Source organism: Mustela nigripes, chromosome 13 (assembly GCF_022355385.1).
Source record: "Mustela nigripes isolate SB6536 chromosome 13, MUSNIG.SB6536, whole genome shotgun sequence".
NCBI lineage: Eukaryota > Metazoa > Chordata > Mammalia > Carnivora > Mustelidae > Mustela > Mustela nigripes.
Genome location: NC_081569.1, coordinates 8,402,685 through 8,424,477, shown reverse-complemented (window position 1 = coordinate 8,424,477; position 21,793 = coordinate 8,402,685). Strand labels below are relative to the sequence as shown.

At 38.2% G+C, this 21,793-nt stretch overlaps 1 protein-coding gene across 1 annotated transcript in view; it reads left to right on the top strand.

Moving 5' to 3' along the window:
• AGBL1 (AGBL carboxypeptidase 1) overlaps nt 1-21,793 on the top strand; it is a 661,016-nt gene that overhangs the window by 461,221 nt on the left and 178,002 nt on the right. Inside the window, exon 21 of the mRNA XM_059418473.1 lies at nt 3,363-3,371. Coding sequence (XP_059274456.1) covers nt 3,363-3,371 — 9 coding nt within the window. The remainder of the gene's footprint in view (nt 1-3,362; nt 3,372-21,793) is intronic.

The following is a 21,793-nucleotide window of genomic DNA, read 5'->3' as shown; positions in this document are numbered from 1 at the left end:
CACTCAGGCATTAGTATAGTGGGCAAATAGATACCAGGGAATTGGATATACTCATCCAAAAAACCGTGCATGGAACCACTGATAATAATAAATAATGTTTATTAATTACTCAGCATATGCCAGACACTATTTTAAGTTTTTATCCATACAAGATTTTTAATCCTCATAGATGGTCCTAAGAAGTAAATATTCTTTTTCTCTCATTATGTAGAGATGAACCCGAGGCACAGGAAGTTAAATAACTTGCCTAAAATGACTTGTGAGTGATGGTGCTAAGACCAGCGTGTTTAACCATGGTACCAGTTTTAACAATAGCAGTGGTTTTGTGAAATTTAATCTCTAGTTTCTAACTGATTCCTACCTGTATCTGTACTTGCTTATCTTATCAGGAAAACAGGATGCATGTTATAAATTCTAAATCTGAGTGTTGCATAAAGGGAATGAGAAGCTTATTAGAAAATTGGAAAGGCTAGGGGTCAAGGTAAGGACTCTGTGGCCAGACAATGTTCAGTAGCAAAGCGAGGGGTTTTTGAGAACCTGCCCAGAAGCTGCTGAGAATCTCAAGAACTTCCAGGACATGGCCATCCATCTCTAGGGTCTGCTGGGGTGCTTCCAGAGAAAGTGCCCTCACCTATCTCTGTGGCCTGTGGCTGTCTAAGGCGTTCTGAATGCTGACACAAGACCCTGGCCTTCACTGTCTCCACATCCAACCACTGCAAATGCCCACCCCCTTCCCTAGGATGAATGGCCTCTCCTGTTCTCCTAATAAATCTGATCAATATATTGGTAGAATCTAACCCCAAACCTTCAAAAATCAGACAGATAGAATTACTATATGGCTGTACTAGGTGATAATTTTTAGTATATTTTTTTACGAGTGATTCAAAAAAAAACTCATGGTTTGCAAATGGAGAGATGTGAGGGTTCAGAGCAGAGATGTAACTGTTATCAGAATAAAACACGATGCTATGTTTGTTCCACAAGTTCCCACAGAGTAGAGCGATGGTATTTCTTAAATACACATGTTTTTGTTGCGTTCTCAATGTGTACGTAATGATTACAGTCATTTTAATTTGTGTAATTCTTCACTCTTTACAAGTGTTTCAGCTTCTGTTTATAGCAACTGTGTGTGAGCCCGTCGGTGGGAACCGGAATGGTGTGAGGGTAACATAAGTGTTCACTCGGGCAGCCAGGGCTGCAGAATTACCTCTCGGGATTTGTGACAGTTGTCTCAGATGTCCCTGTTCCTCCCGGAGGGTGGTTGTCACTAACGCTATTGGTAGCTCAGAGTTTGCGTCTTCCCCAAGTCCTTCCCCACGTCCTTCTTCTAACTTTTGTTAGCAGCAGAAGAATAGGGTCAGGGACACTTAATTTCCTAAAGGGGTTAGAATTTATAAAACCAGTGCAAGAGGGAACAAAACCTTCTAGTTATAAGTTATTCCTAAATGCAGCTAAGGGAAGGCACACCTCTTGGTGTTGTAAGTAATTGATGCTTAAGGGGGGGTCTTCTGTGACTCATAGCATGCTCCTTTCTTCACTTCGTAAAGAATGGTGTTTAGAAGGGGAAAAAAATGATATTTAGACTGAGGAAGAGGAAGAGGAGGGGAAGAAGGAGAAGAGAATCAAACTTGCCAAGAAGGAACAGATGTCCAAGGTGGGAGAGGTAATTTAAATATGTATATACTTATATTCATATTCAAATAATAGTATATAATGTTTATAAATATATAAATTCCCAAACCCTGAACTCATTTAGAGTAATATATAATTATATATTATATATTATATATCCCATAATATACATATTTCTTAATATCATTTATATGTGTGTGTATATATACTCCTTTAAATGAGTTCAGGGTTTCTAGATTAGCTGAATTAAAATGCAATTCTGAAATTCTATGCAAAGTAGGTCCTCTAACTCCTGCCAAGATCTTCGAGGAGACCTGTTTGCGAACTGAAGTTGGACAAACACCCTTTCACTCTTCAAAACTGGGAAAGAGATACGGTCTTTTTGATATCGGCAGATGAGTGTGATGGAGATAGCAGGAAAGCATGGGTTGTATTATCGAGGGAGGCTTATTAACATCTTCGGAAATAAACTGGGCATGTCTGGGGACTATGATGTATTGCTTATGAAAGAAAATGCTTGAACATTTGATTTTATTATGGTTTTGTAAAGGTGTAATTGGTGTACAAGAACCTGCACATATTTAAAATTTGTAATTTGATGAGTTTGGGCATATAAAAATGTGCTCATGAGACCATCGCCACAACAAAAATTCTAGTCATTCCCATAGTTCCCAGGCTGTCCTTGAATCCCATGATAATCCAGCCGTCACGAAGATGACCACTGATTTGCTTTCTGTTTCTAAAGATTGGTCTGTATTTTTAGAACATCCTAGAAATGGGATTATGCAGTATTTACTCTTTTCCCCCTTTGCCTTTCTTTTTTCAATTAGCATATTTTTTCAATAGCATTCTTTTTCAATTAGCATATTTTTTCATTTTTTCAATTCGCATATTTTCAGATTTATACAAGTTCTATTCTGGTTTTATTTTTATATGTTTACTAGCCAGTGGGTCAAGGAAATCTTTTATCTGGGCTTCCGAGTAGATGTTCTGTTTCTTTAACAGCCTGAGATGGATCAGTCCTAACTTAGAGTTTTTTTCACTTGTCGTTTCCTCTGCCTGGTGTCCGCTTCCTACAGATCTTGCATTGCTGGCTTCTCCATGACATTCAAGCCTCAGTTTAAATGTCATAATCTCAGCTTAAATTTCACCATCTCAGCCATACTTTTCGTGACCACCTTGCCTAAAGTAGCATGACCAGTCACTACTATATGCCATGACACCATTAAGTTAGTATCATCTGTCTCTCCCAGCTAGAATGCACAATCTGTGAGCAAGGGAACTTTATTTGTCTTGTTTAAAACTATATTCTTAGCACCTAGAACAATGCCTGATGCATTGGAGGTAATCAATAATGTGAACGAATAAATCTTTGCCAAGCCTTTCATCTTATGTTTGTGGGAAAATATGGAGACCGATGGGCTAAATAATAGCATAATTCAAGGAAGTTTTTATTAGCTGAAGGAATATATTCAGAGGATGCTGATTAATGGGTACTTTTCAACCTGAATAGGAATTTATATTCATGGCTTTACCTTAAACCCATCCAATTCCATAATTTTATTCATTTAAAAAATAGAGCACTTAGCTCTATTTATAGAAATAAGGATTACTCCTTTCTGAATGATATTCATACTGAGAAGGAGGATGAGGAGGAGGATGAGGAGGAGGAAAAGGAGAAAGGGGAGGAGGAGAAGGAGAATAAAATCACACTTGCCAAGAAGGAAGAGATGTCAAAGGTGAGAAAGGGAATTTAAAAGGATATGTATTACTTTAAATACATATCATGAATGGGTTGCACATAATGATTAATAATGGATATTCCACAATATATTTACAGATTGAAATGATGGATGGCACTCAAATGATGAAATTAGATAAAGATAAATGCTGCTCAGAGAACCCCCAACCGAGGACACACCCCCTTGGAAGAGTAGACAGTTGTCCATATGGGGGTTGTTACGAACAACCCCTGAGCTTAGTAAGGCTCAGGGTGCTAAACGCGCCAAGGCAAAAACTCAGTGGCTTTGGTAGAAGTATAAGATCCAGAATTAGATCGAGAAGTGTTTTCTTTTGCTTCGCCCTCGTCAGCACAAAACCTATTATTGTTCATTCTGGAGCCTCAAAAATGGAAATGGGTTCAGTGGATGCATCTACAATGATGTGAAGACTGATGTAAAAAGTGTAGTGCATATACATGGTAGAAGGAAGGTTAACTGTCTTCAAACAATTCCCTAACAAAAAGAAATTAAAGCTAGTCCTGGTTTGACTCAAAGCAAGGAACTAATATCTATTAATATCTGACACTACCTAGTTTGCTCAGGAGAGCTATCTGATGGTCAAAGATGCCCAAAGGTAGAATGAACTCTTAATGCCTTTGGGCACGTATAGTATTTGGAAAAGGCTTTGTAGGACAGACTTAAGAATATGAATTGCTCCTGATCACAGCATGGTTAGATTCTGTATCAACTTTGAGATATAAATTAAAATGTGTCCTGTATTAATAAAGAAATGCACTAATTTTTATTTCATTCATTTAGAGTGAGATTTAGTCTGTTCACCTTTTAAAATAGCTGAAACCCTGAATTCTTCCCTAAATTCCTTGTTGATACAGGCACCTCACTGTAGAGCCAAGTTTGAAGTGTGGCTACTGGGCAGGGTGGACAAAGTGTGTGTGTGTTTGCTTGTTTTAAGCCAGAGAAGAGTAGTTTGTAGCATAGTTTAGGGAGGGTACATGGAAGACTCTGGTATATGGAGATCTTAATTACCACGGAAAATCATTCTTTGTTCCTCAGTTTTCATTGAGTGGGGTGGTTTTGCTGAGATGGTACTGTCCACCGGCATGGGTGCTGAATTGTAGGGCTCTTAAAGGGAATTTTTCTTAGCAATATCATTAGTAAAATGAAACTGCAGGCGATAAGGTAAGCTTGCTCAATTTATTTACTTAGGCATTCTATTTTTGAAAATTGTATTATTACCCAGGGAAAAGCATCATCTATTGCTGTATCTTTCTTTTATACAGACATTTATTGCAAATTGTAAGACGTACAAAACATATAATCCATATTAAGTTGTAGGTTGCATTTTTTTCTAGACGATTTTCTTTATTAACAAGAAATGGAGACAAAGGAAGAACAAAGACATATTTGTTACGTGATGTGGAAGCAAAACTGTTTCTAAATAATACTGTTGTGTGGTGTATTCTTGGGGGTACTGACAGCTCCTTGTAAGGCAAATGAACATTTCAGCTAAAGTTTGCAAGCAAAACACAAGGCTAATTACAAAATACTCCTTTGTCCCTCAGCAGACTGCAGGGGGCAAGAGTGAGCTTGTGTATGTGCTAAGAGCCTAGATTTCCCTGGGTGCTATCTTCTCACATGTGTTTTTAAATCTTCCAAGTTGTGATTATTATTTTTCAGCACTGAATTAGTGAATCATTTTACATAGCGCCATTATGTAAAATAAAATGATACTTTGTTTCTCTGCATTGACCAATTACTGGGAGGAGAAAATTAGGCTTCTAAAAGACACATGTGTGCATAGTTTGGCAGATTACAGGAAAGCCTTATAAAATGCTCCCAGATGTTTGATGCAAAAGAGGGAAAATGCCAGGAACAAGGAGCAAATTGAGGTGGGTTTCAGGCATTATATAATCTACTGAAGTAAAAGCTAAAGAAACATAAGATCATAGACATGAAATCCCTTTAAAAGGTCAATAATCATAGAGTTTTACTATATAAAACCTATTTCATCCTTTCCTTCCCCACCTTTTGCCTGGGGCTATTGTAGAACATACTAAGGAACATTATTACTAATCCTTAATAAATAGTACATTAAGTATGAACACAATAATAAAGAATTTTGTTATTTGAGAGTTGAAGTATCCTAACTGAAATCTCCTCCTAATGTCAAAAAGCAATTGGAGAGCCTTCTTCTCCCTTGGTATGAGGTCTCTTAAACTTGACTACAGCCCAGGCAGAAGAAGTAAGTGTTGTGAAACTGACCTTCTTTGAGAGCCAGTCTGTATGCTAGCAGCAAAGAGCTGGCACATGGCATAGGCATAAGTGAGGAGATTTCAATAAAGAGACTATTCACAAAGGCAAGACTAAGGTAAGCAATAAAGGATGGGGATATGCTCTGGGAAGAGTAGTAGTGGGAAGATAGTATCATGTTCATGAAGTAGAGTGGTAGAGCCAGGGAAGAGTTGCCCTAACCTGTGAGAGCTGTATCTGCAGAAGAAAGGCTGTCCATCAGGAACTGCTCAGACAGAATCATGTGGCCACTGTCGGAGAGTGGGGAAATGGAGGAATCAGTACCACACCTTTTTCTCTTACGAACTCCCAAACCTCTAGATAATGCCTCTAGATAATGTCTCAACCCAACCAGTAGCCCAACATAAGGAGTCTTAGTTGACACGGTTCTTGAAGTCAGCTTTCTAGGACTTCAGTAGGATGGAGAAAAATGAAGAGCAGTTCTAGGTGGTGGTGGGGGGAGATGGAGAATATATAGCACATTCCACATTTCAGCTTACTTATTCTTTGAAATATCCCATCCCTAAACCAATTAGTTTCATGATTTTATAGATAAGTATATTGGGGTTCAATGTGGTTAAATAATTTCCCAACATTTAAAGTGTGTGTGACCTCACACTTCATGTTCTTTCCCCTGTAACATCTACTCCCCCCCTCCAACTCCCCAGGGTTTCCAATGATGATCTTTAGGGAAGATAATCTATAGAAGGAGGAAAATATATTGTTATATTGCCTCTCCTCCTTACTGAGATTTATATCATACGTAGTACTTATTACCGTTTTCAAAAAGAGACTGACAGGAGCTTATTAGCAGGAACTTATTAGGCAATGAAGCTCAGTCCTATTGTTCTACAGCATGCCCTTTATCCATTGCTGTTAGTTTCTATGGGATGTCTAAAATAAGCAAGAGGAAATTGAGCCAAGGATTCTGGGCAAGCCCTGAAATGCCATTCTGGGAACTTGTGCCATTAGTGAAATGGACCTTGAAGGCACATTGTGAAGGTTATATACAGATCAGTGCTGGACAAATTATAGATTTATTGAATATGTTTGTGTTGTTGTATACATAATTTAGACTTCTGTGGACTCCTTTTAGTAAGATGAGACAGAATCTTGGTTTCTAAAACTTTCTTTTAAAATAATAAAGTTGAGGTAAAAAGAAAATAGAATCTTTAAGACCAGGACGATTAAGTATTGTCAATCTGAGGTAACATACCTATCTTTTTTTTTTCTTTTTTATGTATTAAACTTTTATTTGGAAGTAATTTTAGCCTTACAAAAAAGAAGTTGTGCAGGTATCCATATATCTTCATTGAGATTCTTCAAATGTTATTATTTTATCATATTTTCTTTCTCTCTTCACCCCCTCACCACATGCGCATGCACACACACACACACACACACACACACACACACACAGACATATACTATTATTTTTTTCTGAGGTATTGGAGAATAAATTGTAGACATAATACAGCCTCACCCTTACATATGTAAATATACATTTCCTAAAAACAAGAGTATTCCTATATATAATCACAGTATAATTATAAACATCAATGGTAATCAGTACTATAAAAAATAATCTATAGCTCTTAGGCAAAATTTTAATTTCTTCAGTAGTGCCCTTTATAGCAGAAGAACAAATAAACAAACAAAAAAAAAAACAAAAAAAGCCAAAAAACTTGGGCATAGGATCCAAGTCAGAATCGCAACTTTCATTTAGTTGTCAAATCTCCTGGGTCTTCTTTAATCTAGAATAGTTCCTTGATGTTACTTTACATTTTATGACCTTTATATTTTTTTTAAATTTTATATTTTTTTCAGTGTTCCAAAATTCATTGTTTATGCACCACACCCAGTGCTCCATACAGTATGTGCCCTCCATAATACCCATTACCAGGCTCACCCAACCCTCTATCCTCCTCCTCTCCAAAACCCTCAGTTTGTTTCTCAAAGTCTGTAGTCTCTCATGGTTTGTCTCCCCCTCCAATTTCCCCTAATTCATTTCTCCTTTCCATCTCCCAGTGTCCTCTTTGTTATTCCTTATGGTCCACAAATAAGCAAAACCATATGATAATTGACTCTCTCAGCTTGACTTATTTCACTCAGCATAATGTCTTCCAGTCCTGTCCATGTTGATACAAAAGTTGGGTATTCTTCCTTTCTGATAGAGGCATAATACTCCATTGTATATATAGAACATATCTTCTTTATCTATTCAGCCATTGAAGGGCATCTTGCTTCTTTCCACAGTTTGGCAACTGTGGTCATTGCTGCTATGAACATTGGGGTAGAGATGGCCCTTCTTTTCACCACATCTGTATCTTTGGGGTAAATACCCAGTAGTGCAATCACAGGGTCATAGGATAACTCTATTATTAATTTCTTGAGAAATCTCCATACTGTTTTCCAAAGTGGCTGCACCAACTTGCATTCCCACCAACAGTGTAAGAGGGCTCCCCTTTCTCCACATCCTCTCCAACACTTGTTGTTTATTGTCTTATTGATTTTGGCCTAACTGGTGTAAGGTGGTATCTCAATGTAGTTTTGATTTGAATCTCCCTGATGGCTAATAATGATAACATTTTTTCATGTGTTTGTTAGCCATTTGTATGTCTTCTTTGGAGAAGTTTCTGTTCATGTCTTCTGCCCATTTTTTGATGTGATTATCTGTTTTGTGTATGTTGAGTTTGAGGAGTTCTTTATAGATCTTGGATATCAGTCCTTTGTCTGTACAGTCATTTGCAAATATCTTCTCCCATTCCATGGGTTGCCTCTTGGTTTTGTTGACTGTCTCCTTTGCTGTGCAGAAGCTTTTGATCTTGATAAAGTCCCAGAAGTTCATTTTCACTTTTGTTTCCTTTGCCTTTGGAGACATATCTCGAAAGAAGTTGGCCGATGTCAAAGAGGTTACTGCTTATGTTCTCCTCTAGGATTTTGATAGATTCCTGCCTGACATTGAGGTCTTTTATTCATTTCAAGTTTATCTTTGTGTATGGTATAAGAGAATGGTCGAGTTTCATTCTTCTACACAAAGCTGTCCATTTTTTCCAGCACCATTTATTGAAGAGACTGTCTTTTTTTCCATTGTATATTTTTTCTGCTTTGTCGAAGATTATTTGACCATAGAGTGTTGAGGGTGCATATCTGAGCTCTCTACTCTGTTCCACTGGTCTATGTGTATGTTTTTGTGCCAGTACCATGCTGTCTTGGTGATCACAGCTTTGTAGTAAAGCTTGAAATCAGGCAATGTGATGCCCCCAGTTTTGTTTTTCTTTTTCAACATTTCCTTAGTAATTTGGGGTCTCTTCTTGTTCCATACAAATTTTATAATTGTTTGTTCCAGCTCTTTGAGAAATGCTGGTGGAATTTTGATCAGGATGGCACTGAAAGTATAAATTGCTCTAGGCAATATAGACATTGTAACAATGTTTATTCTTCTGATCCATGAGCATGGAATGCTTTTCCATCTTTCTGTGTCTTCTTCAATTTCTTTTATGAGTGTTCTGTGGTTCCTTGAGTACAGATCCTTTACCTCTTTGGTTGGGTTTATTCCCAGGTACTTTATGGTTCTTGGTGCTATAGTAAATGGAATTGATTCTATAATTTCCCTTTTCATATTTTCATAGTTAGTGTATAAGAAAGCAACTGATTTCTGTACATTGATTTTGTATCCTGGCACATTACTAAATTGCTGTATGAGTTCTAGCAGTTTGGGGGTGGAGCCTTTGGGTTTTCCATATAAATTATCATGTCATCTGTGAAGAGAGAGAGTTTGAATTCTTTGCCAGTTGAATACCTTTTATTTCTTTTTGTTGTCTGATTGCTGTTGTTAGGACTTCTAGTACTATGTTGAACAATAGTGGTGAGAGTGGACATCCTTGTTGTGTTCCTGATCTCAAAGGGAAGGCTGACAGCTTTTCCCCATTGAGGTTGATGTTCGCTGTAAAGCTTCTCAACAAGATCCTAGCTAATAGGATCCAACAGTACATTAAAAAGATGATCTACTATGTCCAGGTGGGATTTATCCATGGGATGCAAGGGTGGTTCAACATTCGCAAATCAATCAATGCGAGAAAACAAATCCGTAAGAGAAGAGAGAAGAACTGCATGGTCCTTTCAATTGATGAAGAAAAAGCATTTGACAAGATACAGTGTCCATTCCTGATTAAAATGATTCAAAGTATAGGGATAGAGGGAACATTCCTCAACTAAATAAAATCTATCTATGACCTTTACATTTTTAAAAAAGATTTCAGGCCAGTTATTTTGGAAAATGTCTCTCAATCTGGGTTTGCCTGATGTCTTCACATGATTAAATTTAGGCTATGTGCTTTTGGCAAGAATACCACAGAAATGGTTTCGTCTTTCTCAGTGCTTCCGATCAAGAGGGAGGTGATACATATTTGTCCCATTACTAGCGGTGTTAACTTTGATCACTTGTTTAAGGTGATATCTGCCAAGTTTCTACAAAGTTACTATTTTCCCTTTTCAATTCAAGGTATCATGTGGGAAGATTCCCTGAGATCATAGAAATGTTCCACTTTTCATCAAACATTCACCCACCAGTTTTAGCATCTATTGATGTATTTCTGACCGAAATAATTATTATGGGAGAAGCCAAATGGTTATTTTCCAATTCCATTATTCCCTCCCCATGTATTAGTTGGCACGCACTCAGCTATAAGGAAGAGCTATTCCTTCCCATTTACTCATTCATTCATTCTGTTCATTCATTCATTCATCTACCTCTCTGGATTCATGGATTACTATTTCCTTCAATGAGTTCTAATCAATTACTATCACCATTTATTTATTTATTTTTATTTTTTATTGTGTTCAATTAGCTAACATATAGTATTTATTTATTTTTAAAGGTTTATTTATTTATTTGAGAGAAAGAGCTAGTCAGGAGAGGGAGAGGATCTTCAAGCAGACTTCCCATTGAGTGCGATCTTACCACCCATGGGATCGTGACCTGTGCCAAAACCAATTGGATGCATATCCAACTAAGCCACCCAGCTGCCCCTCATTATTTATTTTGATGCTCAATTTGTCCAAAATTAGATAGTGGGGGATTCCTTCACATTGACTCCTGTATCCTTTTGACATATACCATCATTGTTTGAACCTGTCTTTATGTTAGGGCACAGCAGTATGTTCTAAGTTTGTCTTGTACTTTCCATGATTCATCTCTGGAATCACCCATTTTTCCAAGGATTCCTGGTCCTTTTTATGGAAATGGTATTTAAAAACCAAGATCTAGGTGTTAGGTGTGCATATTACTTTTTTAGCAATTTAGACCAATATACATCTACATATCTTGAAGTGGTCTTTATGTTGACGAGGAATAATTTAAGCAACCTATGGAGCCTTCCTTAAGGAAAGATGTAAGCATTTGGCATTAACACTCTTGAAGTTATAATCAGAAACTGCAGTTTTCAGCTGGGGGAAATGAGGACAAAGATAAAACAAATGACATGCCAAGGGTACACGCAAGGCTTTTTGTTGCCTAGACAATCCATTCTCTTGCCTCAAGTACTCCAACTTTTCCTTCTCTCATGCCGCATTGTTTCCAGAGAAATTTCTATATGAGGTTCAGTTTATTACCAAGAAACATGATGTCACCAAACTTCAGATTCAAGTTTATGTTAAACCAGTGTAGCCAACCGAAAACATTGGTGTTTGAGATGGTGTGTGTCAGCCTTCACATACAGTCCCAAGAGACAAACAGAGTCTGCAGGTTAGGAATCACATGGAAGCTGTGAGTCTAAGGGCAATAAGATGCTGGAAGGGCTTCTCCAGAACTGACCCCATCCTCACTCCCCCCAAAATTCCAGGTGCCTATTAACACTTTAACTTTGTTAAGAAGGTGTCAGCCTCACATGATTTGCATTCCATTACCCACAATGCTTTTTAATTTTGTGTCTGCCTTGAAAAGCAAATGATGACATTCCGCCGGGAGGATCTCCGCCTGCACACACTTTATAAAGTAAAGAAGTGGAGTAGTTATTGCTGAGAAGGGGAAAAGAGAAGATACGTTTTTCATATTTGGCGCTTAAAGAGCAAAATATGTGCATGGGTGTGTGCGCACGTGTGTGTGCATGTGTGTGTAATGTGTGTTGAGAGGTTGTATTGGGAAGAAGTGACAGGTAGGGAAATAAATCATGCTACTGATTATGTGCTCATGCAATCAGAGTATGTGAACCATGAGTTGTGGATTTTCTGAAAGTCCTTCTAAATAGGGTAGGAATCCGCTCTGTTGTTACAAATGACCAAGAGGAATTGTGTTGAGTGTGTGCTAGTAAGATACATGTTGTTGGGACCCTGGGTAAACTGAGATTAGGCTATGAAAAGAGCAAGAGCCTTAGACTCAAGGGTTGAAACTGATCTTATCTCATGAGTGGTCCAAGGAAGAGAGAGGGAAGGAGAGCAGATTGGGAGAACAAAGTAGCATGTTACAGTACATGTGTCCTCTTCTCTCCTTCCCACTCTCCTCCTTCTGTTTTGGTCTGCCACAAAAATGATCACCAAATGATCCTACCATACCTTCTTGCAATCCATAGCTTATATATTTTTTAAAATTTTTTTAATTTATTTTTTATTTTCAGCATAACAGTATTCATTATTTTTGCACCAAATCCAGTGCTCCATGCAATCCGTGCTCTCTATAATTCCCACCACCTGGTACTCCGACCTCCCACCCCCCACCCCTTCAAAACCCTCAGATTGTTTTTCAGGGTCCATAGTCTCTCATGGTTCACCTCCCCTTCCAATTTCCCCCAACTCCCTTCTCTTCTCTATCTCCCTGTGTCCTCCATGCTATTTGTTATGCTCCACAAATAAGTGAAACCATACGATAATTGACTCTCTCTGCTTGACTTACTTCACTCAGCATAATCTCTTCTAGTCCCATCCATTTGTTACAAAAGTTGGGTATTTGTCCTTTCTGATGGAGGCATAATACTCCATAGTGTATATGGACCACATCTTCCTTATCCATTCGTCCATTGAAGGGCATCTTGGTTCTTTCCACAGTTTGGTGACCGTGGACATTGCTGCTATAAACATTGGGGTACAGATGGCCCTTCTTTTCACGACATCTCTATCTTTGGGGTAAATATCCAGGAGTGGTAGGAATGCAAGTTGGTGCAGCCTCTTTGGAGAACAGTGTGGAGATTCCTCAAGAAATTAAAAAATAGAACTTCCCTATGACCCTGCAATTGCAATCCATAGCTTATATTAAACAAATTCAAATATCAGAGGGTATAGGCAGGAAATACAGAAGTGAAAAAAGTGAGGAGTTTTTGTTTTTATTTTGGAAACTGTAATTATAGGGGCACCTGGGTGGCTCAGTCAGTTAAGCTCTTGTCTTTCTTTGGCTCAGGTCATGATTTCAGGGTCCTGGGGGAGTCTGCTTCTCCCTCTGCTCCTTCCCCCTCCCCAACTTGTGCTCTTTCTTTCACTCTTTCTCTCTCTCAAATAAATAGCTAAAGTCTTAAAAAAAGAAAACATAAATTGTAGTAAATAAGGGAGGATAGATATGGAATTAGTATGATAAAGGTACTAAGAAGCCATATTATTACACATATAATAATTCCCCATAGGTTAATAAAAATGTATTTATCTCTGTCAAGTCCATCAGAATGGAACTGTAGGTGGACAGGGTTTGTCTTCCTGTTTTGTTCAATGTCATGCATTCGATTTCTTAAATAATTTTTACACAAATAATAGGTGCTCAATAAATACTGAATGGATGAGATGAATGAAGGTGTCTACATGTTTTAATTGCCATTTATTTCTCTCTCCTCCTCTTTATCATGAACTCCACTTTCTCCTTTGCCATAAACCTCTTACCTCATGCTACCACCACTCCACTGAAATGGCTTTCAGCAGAGAGAGTGCACCGCACCAAATCCATTTTCCCCTTTTATGCTCTCAGTATACTTTCCTCTTCGTATCAAATCCAGCAGCTCAGGGCTTCCTCTGCTTTCCAACTCTCCTATCCCTTTATTTTCTCCCACATTTTACTCTTCTTCCCTCTCCTCTGGCTCTCCTCCTAACAGTTTGAATATTCCCTAGTATCACTCATTTGCTCTTGCTTTATTTTTAAAATGAAAATGGCCTATATTTCAGGTGTACAACGTGATGATTTGATGGATATTTACATAGGGAAATGGTTACTGTAGTCAAGCTAATGAACGCGTCTGCTCACATAGATGTCAGATGCATTCGTACCCAAACACACACAAGCTCACGCACAACAATCATTTGCTCTCCTTCAGTGCTGTTGTTTCAAGGAGTTCCTTAGCTCCCTTGTCTTTTCTTCCTTCCTTCCTTTCTTTTTTTTTCCTGCCTGTTCTGCTGGGGTGATCACATAAACCTCAAAGGACTGTGATCTCTGTGATTAAAAATATGCATTCAAAGAAGCAAGTATAGATGGGGAAAAAAAAAAAAAGTTGTCCAAGGACTGAGTCCTGGGGACTCCAGCTTTTAAGGGACTGAGAGATAAGAAGAAATTACCAAAGTAGAGTGAGAATTTATGGCCAGGCCTTTGGAGGAAGAGCAGGTTGATTGTAATGTCCTAAGAGCCAACAGAAGGAGGCGTTTCAAGGAGAAAGGTCTTTTAAGCCATCAAAGATGTCTCTTGTAACGTGGGTGAAGTGGTGACAGGGGATCAGCATTTCCAGCCACAGATAGAGTATGCTGATAAGGTGACCCTATGACAAATGGTTGTAGCACTTTTGTTTCTTTTCTTTTCTTTTTTAAGATTTTATTTATTTATTTGACAGAGCAATCACAAGTAGGCAGAGGCAGGCAGAGAGAGAGGAGGAAGCAGGCTCCCTGCTGAGCAGAGAGCCTGATGCGTGACTCAATCCCAGGACCTTGGGATCATCACCTGAGCCGAAGGCAGAGGCTTTAACCCACTGAGCCACTCAGGCGCCCCACTTTTGTTTCTTTTCTTGTATTTTTCAGTTAGCCAGCATATAGTACATCATTAGTTTTTGATGTAGTGCTCAGTGATTTATTAGTTGTGTGTAACACTCAGTGCTCATCAGAACATGTGAGATAGATACATAGATAGATAGATAAACAGGATTGGATAAACTTGGTTTGAATACTGGCTCTGCCTCCAGTGAGCTTAGCATGGTGGCAAGAACTTGAACCCTGAAGTCAGGTGACCTGAGTTTAACTCTGGCTCTTTTTATCAGCATATCGTTTGATGTTAGATGAGCTTTTTATGCTAAATCTCGATTTCCTTATCCATACAATGGGAATGATAGTAGCTTCTCATTCATAAAGCTGCTCAAGGGATTAGCTGATGAAATGTATTTAAAGAGCTTAGAAGAGGGATGCCTGGGTGGCTCAGTGGGTTAAAGCCTCTGCCTTCAGCTCAGGTCATGATCCCAGGGTCCTGGGATCAAGCCCCGCATCGGGCTTCTGCTCAGTAGGAAGCCTGCTTCCCCCACTCTCTCTCTCTCTGCCTGCCTCTCTGCCTACTTCTGCTCTGTCAAATAAATAAATAAATAAAATCTTAAAAAAATAAGTAAAGAGCTTAGAAGAGTGCCATACAGTAAGCACTCAGTGACTAGTACTTTATGAGTTTCCTCACATGCTGGATGTGAGTAATCAAGGTTCCAGACTCATTGAGTAGTTATGAAAAATCAAACTAGATTGTCCATGGTAAAGTGTTCTGTGCATGGTAAGATCTCCATACACAGGGACTGAAATACTGTTCAATGTGTTCATCATTTGTTTTGGTTTACATGACCCAACCATTCATTTTATCCCTGAGTTGAACACTGCTAGTCGTTATGGGGATGGAAGCATTGCACAGCTTTAAGTTGTTTTATTTTGAGTCGTATATTGTTTGATTTACACTCACAACATGCTGCTGGTTGAAGATGGGAGGCATAAGGCGCACTGATGTGCATGCATTTTCGCTGGATCTTTAAGATGCATTTATCTGATCAAAATTCTCATAGAGCACATCAAGGTGTCCCTAGTGCTTTGAAAACCAATGTTCAAAAGAAAAAATTTAGTGGTGATTATATCCAATTTGATTTTCATTTGGGGGGAATAAACACTCTCCTCACAAATAACGTGTTACATGTGAAGTGTTTGCAAGTAGAATGCTGGAAGCATCACTCCTATCTCATCTTCTAGAAACAAATTTAAAAATAAACGAAATGTTTTCTCAATAGGAAATGCAGTAATTCCACCCATTAGGTCTGCAAAGCAATGTTTAATTTCATGGTTTAATGTTAGCCTGAAATTAAGTATTAAATAATGCACATCAGTTATTAAATGGAAAAAGTAAAATTTGTCTATATTATATGAATATTCTTGAAGGTAGGATAAATTAACTTTCTATTATGGTGTGTCATACTTCACTGAGCAAATATAAAATATTGCTTTTACCTCAGTCTACTTTTTATTGTCACAATAACAAATTGCAAAATATTTTGGGAAATCTTGAGAATTTTACAAAACTGTGTATGATTATGAAATGAGTTCATAAAGGAAAAAAAGACTGGGAAGTGCCTTATTTCATTATCAGAAAGGAAGAACTTAGTTTCTTCTGACTGGGCTGTTAATTTTGGGGGGGTAGAATATAAACCTTTAGATTCTTAAATATTATCATTCTTATTTATGATAATCAGTGCTTATGATAATCATTGTTAATTCCCTCCCTTCACCCCATGTTCATCTCCTAGAGAACATCCTCTTCAGGAAAGCTTTAAGTTTGTTCTGTGGAACTTACTATAATACGATTAATCACAATTTATTAAGATTCATAATTTATTCTGTAATCAAGGGTCATAACAACTTCAACATATGGTCCCCATTGGTAGTTAACATTCTTGCCAAACCTCCCCCTGCCCAACCTGGCATCCCAACACCAGACTTTTCTCCTTGTGAGATGAACTCATCTCATTGCTCCAAATTTTTCTAGTATATTTCATTCTAATCTGTGAGGATTTCACACAATAAGTCTATTCAATAGAAGCATTCCAACAAGCTCCAGTGCAAATCTAGGCACTGGCACTAATTTGTTGTGGGACAGTAGAAAAATCTATTTAGTTTACTTGACTTTTCTTAACCTCAGTTAGTTGATCTGTAAAATTATGTATTTTCCCATGGAGAATTAAAAAAAAAAAAGTATAGGAGTGAAGAAGGTATTCAAAGGGATAAATGAGTAGACACAAAATAGAGGGAGCTTGCATGTACCAGAGATGACAATAGGGCAGGAACCAAGGACTATGACTACAGCCTTCTCTCCCTGAGCTGTAAATTTCTACGTGTCCATCTGGTCTGTCTTTACTAGCTACCTGCTGTAGCCTAACAGAGCACTTCATGTGCCAGGTACCTGACATACAGAGGTTCCTTTTTCTCCTTCCCCACTCTTATGTTTCTGCTGGCAACACCACATCACCTTTGTATCAGTGCACAAAACCATAATAGGGAACAAAGATCCACTCCAACCAGTGAATTGAAATACAGAAATAAAAACAAATACAAATACACAATAAATTCCTTTTTTCTCAGTAGTCTTATGAGCATGACTCCCGCTTAATCAGTTGGCAGCATCTCCAGAAGTATCACTTTCCAGTCCAGCAAAGAGGAAAGAATAAGTTTCCATGAAACACACAGTTCTAGTCTCCCTCTTCTACCTGTTCTGAGTAAAGGAATCATTAAACAAAGCGTGCACACACACACACACACACACACACCACACCTTTGTGGGCTCTAAACATGATTCACTGTAGAAATGCAACATGCCCTTTTCCTATAATTTGGTAAGACAAAACCAAATGGATGGAATTTAAAGCAACCTCATTAATAAAAAGAAAGTACCCAGAGTTTGATGAAAAACTCTTTTTCAGACTTTCTGTATAAAATATTGGGGCAACATTGAATAAGGCCATGTTGAACTTCTTCCATGACAGATACCACCAGAAAGGATATCATGAAATCCTCTGAAAATTTTTCTCAAAATAGAAGCAAAATTGAAGGTTTTCTTTCTTTCTTTTTTTTCCTTAAATGCAGATGAGGAGCTAGGTATGGTTTTGAAGAGCCATCCTTGATTAGACCATGAATGACTCTTCCTTTGGAATTTGAAGTTGGGGAAGGAATAAATAGATGAAGATGGAAGGCATTAGCGGAACATTGGCCACAATTCCTGGAACCACCCAGGCTCAAAATTTTGACCTTCCACTTAATTTGTCCTTTGTCTTCCTTTTCTTTTTCCCAGTTAGTAGCTATGTATTGCCAGTTCCCTTCTTAATATTCTCCATGCTAATCCTCTTAATGGAATGGCCATTAACACGTATAGGCCAGCATGGATTGAATTGTGTCCCTCTATGCTGAATTTGTATATTGAAGTCATAACCCCTCTTGTGATTGTATTTGGAAATGGGGCCTTTAAGGAACTTATTAATGTTGAATAGGTCATAAGGGTAGGGTCCCAATCCAATAGGATTAGTGTTCCTCTACAAAGGAACACCAGAGAGCTTGTTCTCTTTCCGTGTGCAAACACCTAGGAAAGGCCATGTGAGAACACAATGGAAAGGCAGCTATCTGCAAACCAGAAAGGGAGCCTGCATTAGAAGTGGAGCCCTGGTAGACTTTGATCTTGAGCTTTCAGACCTCTAGAACTGTGAGAAAATAAATTTCTGGCATTTAAACCATCTGGTGTATGATACTTGTTATGGTAGTTGGAGCTAAGGCATAGATTAATTATAATATTCCAAAATCAGAGCTGTTATATATGGTGCCAGACTTAAATAAATCCTCCAAAAAAAAAAAAAAAGCCTATGATGAGGTTTTATTACAAATGAGGGCTTTAATTTTCTAAGAGGTTAAATTATTTTCTCCAAGCACTCAGAAGTAAAGATGAAAGAAATAGGATATGAACCCTGCTCTATTTGAAGACTATGTTTCTTCCATGCTAGCATCAACATTTTCACCCAAGGCCAGGCCCTCTTTGTTTAGGTTCTCAGCATCTTCCTACAGTTCTCCAGCACTCTTGTTAATCTTGTAAACCCATCAAGTCCTGGAGTATACATTTTGTTACTTGGCCTTCACCACTTAAGCTCATTTGATGCACCTCTAAGTGTTCATAGGAAAAGCCCCAAATCCTTAACCGGTCTTTAAAGATATGTTCAAAAACTGAGCCCACTTAATTAAAATATGTTACTGCTTTGAAATGCATATGCACATTCCCCATTTAGCATACTCTACCAAGAACATACCACATTCAATATCATCTTTGTGATCTTATCTGTGGCATTCCCTCTCTTGGAAAACACTTTCCTCTCCTATCTACACACAAAAAATTCTTCTTATCATCTGAGGCTAAACTCAGTCCAACAATCGGTATAAATTTTTTCCTATGTCCATCTATATTGATCCTCTGTTTGGAACTCTTCCAGTTTTAAAGGTTTTTTGTTTGTTTGTTTGCTTGTCTGTGTGCAGGGGGCAGGGGGTTTGCAATGTATTACTTTTTTACTATCTGGTTACATATTCTTCCATAGTTTACAAGGACCTCCCCCCCCAAGCCCCTCCCCCTCAAAAAAAAAAAAAAAGAGAAAGAAAACAGAAAACTCCTTGAATGCATGGTTCAAATACCTAACAAACCAAGCTACAAATCTACCAAACAAGAAGTAGTTCCTTATCACTTACTATAATCTAGGCTTTGTGGAGACTGAAATGGCATTGGATAAGAATAGATAGTAGATCACCTACCTTATCCATGGTTTTGCTTTCCATGGTTTCAGTTACCCTCAGTCAACCTCAGGCTGAAAGCAGATGATCCTCCTTCTGACATATCAACAGAAGGTCCATGGTAAGTAGCCTAATGATAGATCATAAGGATTCCGTTATTCACCTCAACTTTATCTCATCACATAGACATCTTATCATCTCACGTTGTCATAAGAAGGGTGATTACATCACAGATATTTTGAGATAGAGACCATATTCACATGACTTTTGTTATAGTATATTGTTATATATATATTTTATATATATATAATATTCTATTTTATTATTAGTTACTGTTAATGTCTTACTATGCCCAAGTTTTAAGTTATACTATATCATAGGTATGTATGTATAGGGCAAAAATATAGGGTTCGGTACTATCCCCAGTTTCAGGCATCACTGGGGGTCCCCTGCAGATAAGGGAGGACTGCTTCTCCATTCTTCTTTAGTAGATTTCATAACTAAGTCTAATGCTTCAAAGGTACAAAGCACTTGACAAATGGTAGACCATTTTATGAATGCATGATGATACTACTTCCATGCACTCAGAAAAACAAAGAATATCCAGCACAGTCTCATTTTTGTTCACCACCCATACCACCCATACTATGAATGGGCTGGCTGTCTCATGCAGAGGAAAAACAGTGTGGTGGGATGGAAGCCATATGGACTGAGCTTGAATCTTATCTTCATCCACTTCCTCATTTTATTTCCGTAGGAAGTTACTTGACTTTCTCAGGAACAGTCTCCTTATGTAAAGCCGCCACAGAACCTGGCTCACCGCAAATGCCAAAAAAATCTCCTAATTGCTATTTGTGGCCATTGGAAATCACTGTGTAGAGAACCTGGTTCTCTGGTTACTCTTTCACTCATGCTCTACATCTCTTACTTCTCCAACTTTTCCCTGATTCACAGATGACAAATATTCATAACTGGTTCTAAAACATAGCCAAATTACCATCCTGGCTTTGCATGGGGGAAAAAAATAAAAAGCAAACAAACAAACAAACAAAAAACCTGGAGGAAATGTCCTACAGCAAAGGTATTCATGAATAGAAATGCTGTGTACAATCACTTTTCATCATACTTATCTTCCCTTACAGGAGCAATGCATTTGCTCAACTTAAGAGAAAATAGGAACCAGCCAATCCTATAGATGCTTTACTGTTTGGAAAGGATTGCCCCATATTGACGGGTTTCATCTTGGGGTGACACACCTGATTAGAGAAGCCATTGTTTCACTTAGCAACACTCATTACATCTATTTTAGGAGTGAATTGGGAGACATAATGAATGAATGAAAAACTGAAAATAACATCCTGTTATTTCTTTAAGTAAAGAATGAAGGACTGTGGACCAAGGTAGTTCTATTATTTCCAGTGGAAGGATAATTTTAGCTGATACTTAAGGCTCCACTCAGCATTACGTTTGGAAGAGTGCAATTTAATTGGTGCGAGACAGCACAGATTTGTGAAAATAAATCATGTCAAACACATTTGATTACTTTTTAAAATTAAATTGCCATTGCAATAGATAGAAGAAGAAACAAGTAAATTCAGTGCAACTGATTTTTTTTTCTTTTTAAAGCCACCTGGCAACATTCCTTATCGGTGTTAAGCATAGGGAAGTATAGGCATTACTTTCAGGTGTGTTTATGAGCAAATAGTCCAGAGGCAACAGACAATGTGTACTAGGGTTTGAGGATCTAGAAAGAAACAGCAGTTTTTTGGAATGGCTAGAAAAGCACCACATGCCGGAAGTGGAGAGCTTTAGAGACAAATTTGAGGTCACATATTGGCACTGTCAATTACTGGCTTTGTGATAAGTCACAACCTTCCTGAACTTCAATTTTCTCATCTCTAAAATAAAGATCGTAATAGTTACCTTCCAGGACTCTTGAGAAGAGCAAATTAGATGGTTTTTACAGAGTGCAGCTCAGGGCCCGACATGGACCCAGCATCCATGTGATATTTCTCACTTAGTTCCAGACCCCTTATGACCAGATGGCTTCTCCTAATCACACAGGATCCGAGCAAGTTTGAGGAGGGCGTCGCTTCAATATCCAGTTGAGACTCTGGGCAATATTGAGGTCTAAGTTCTACTGTGTCCTTGAGCCGTTGGCACCTTATATTACGTTTCAAGTATTTTTACCTCTCTGTAAACACCTGTTCAAGAGGTCAGCCCTGAAGAACCCAGCTTGGTTCTTTGGAAACAAGAAACTCGAAAACTTGAAAATCTTTGCCACAGCCCTAAGATAAAAGCTCCAACAGGATCAATGAAAGCTTTTTAGGAAATGGCTTCTGGAGGACTCTAGGTATTGAGTACTGAGACAGAGCTGACATAGGGCAAGAAGCCTCCTG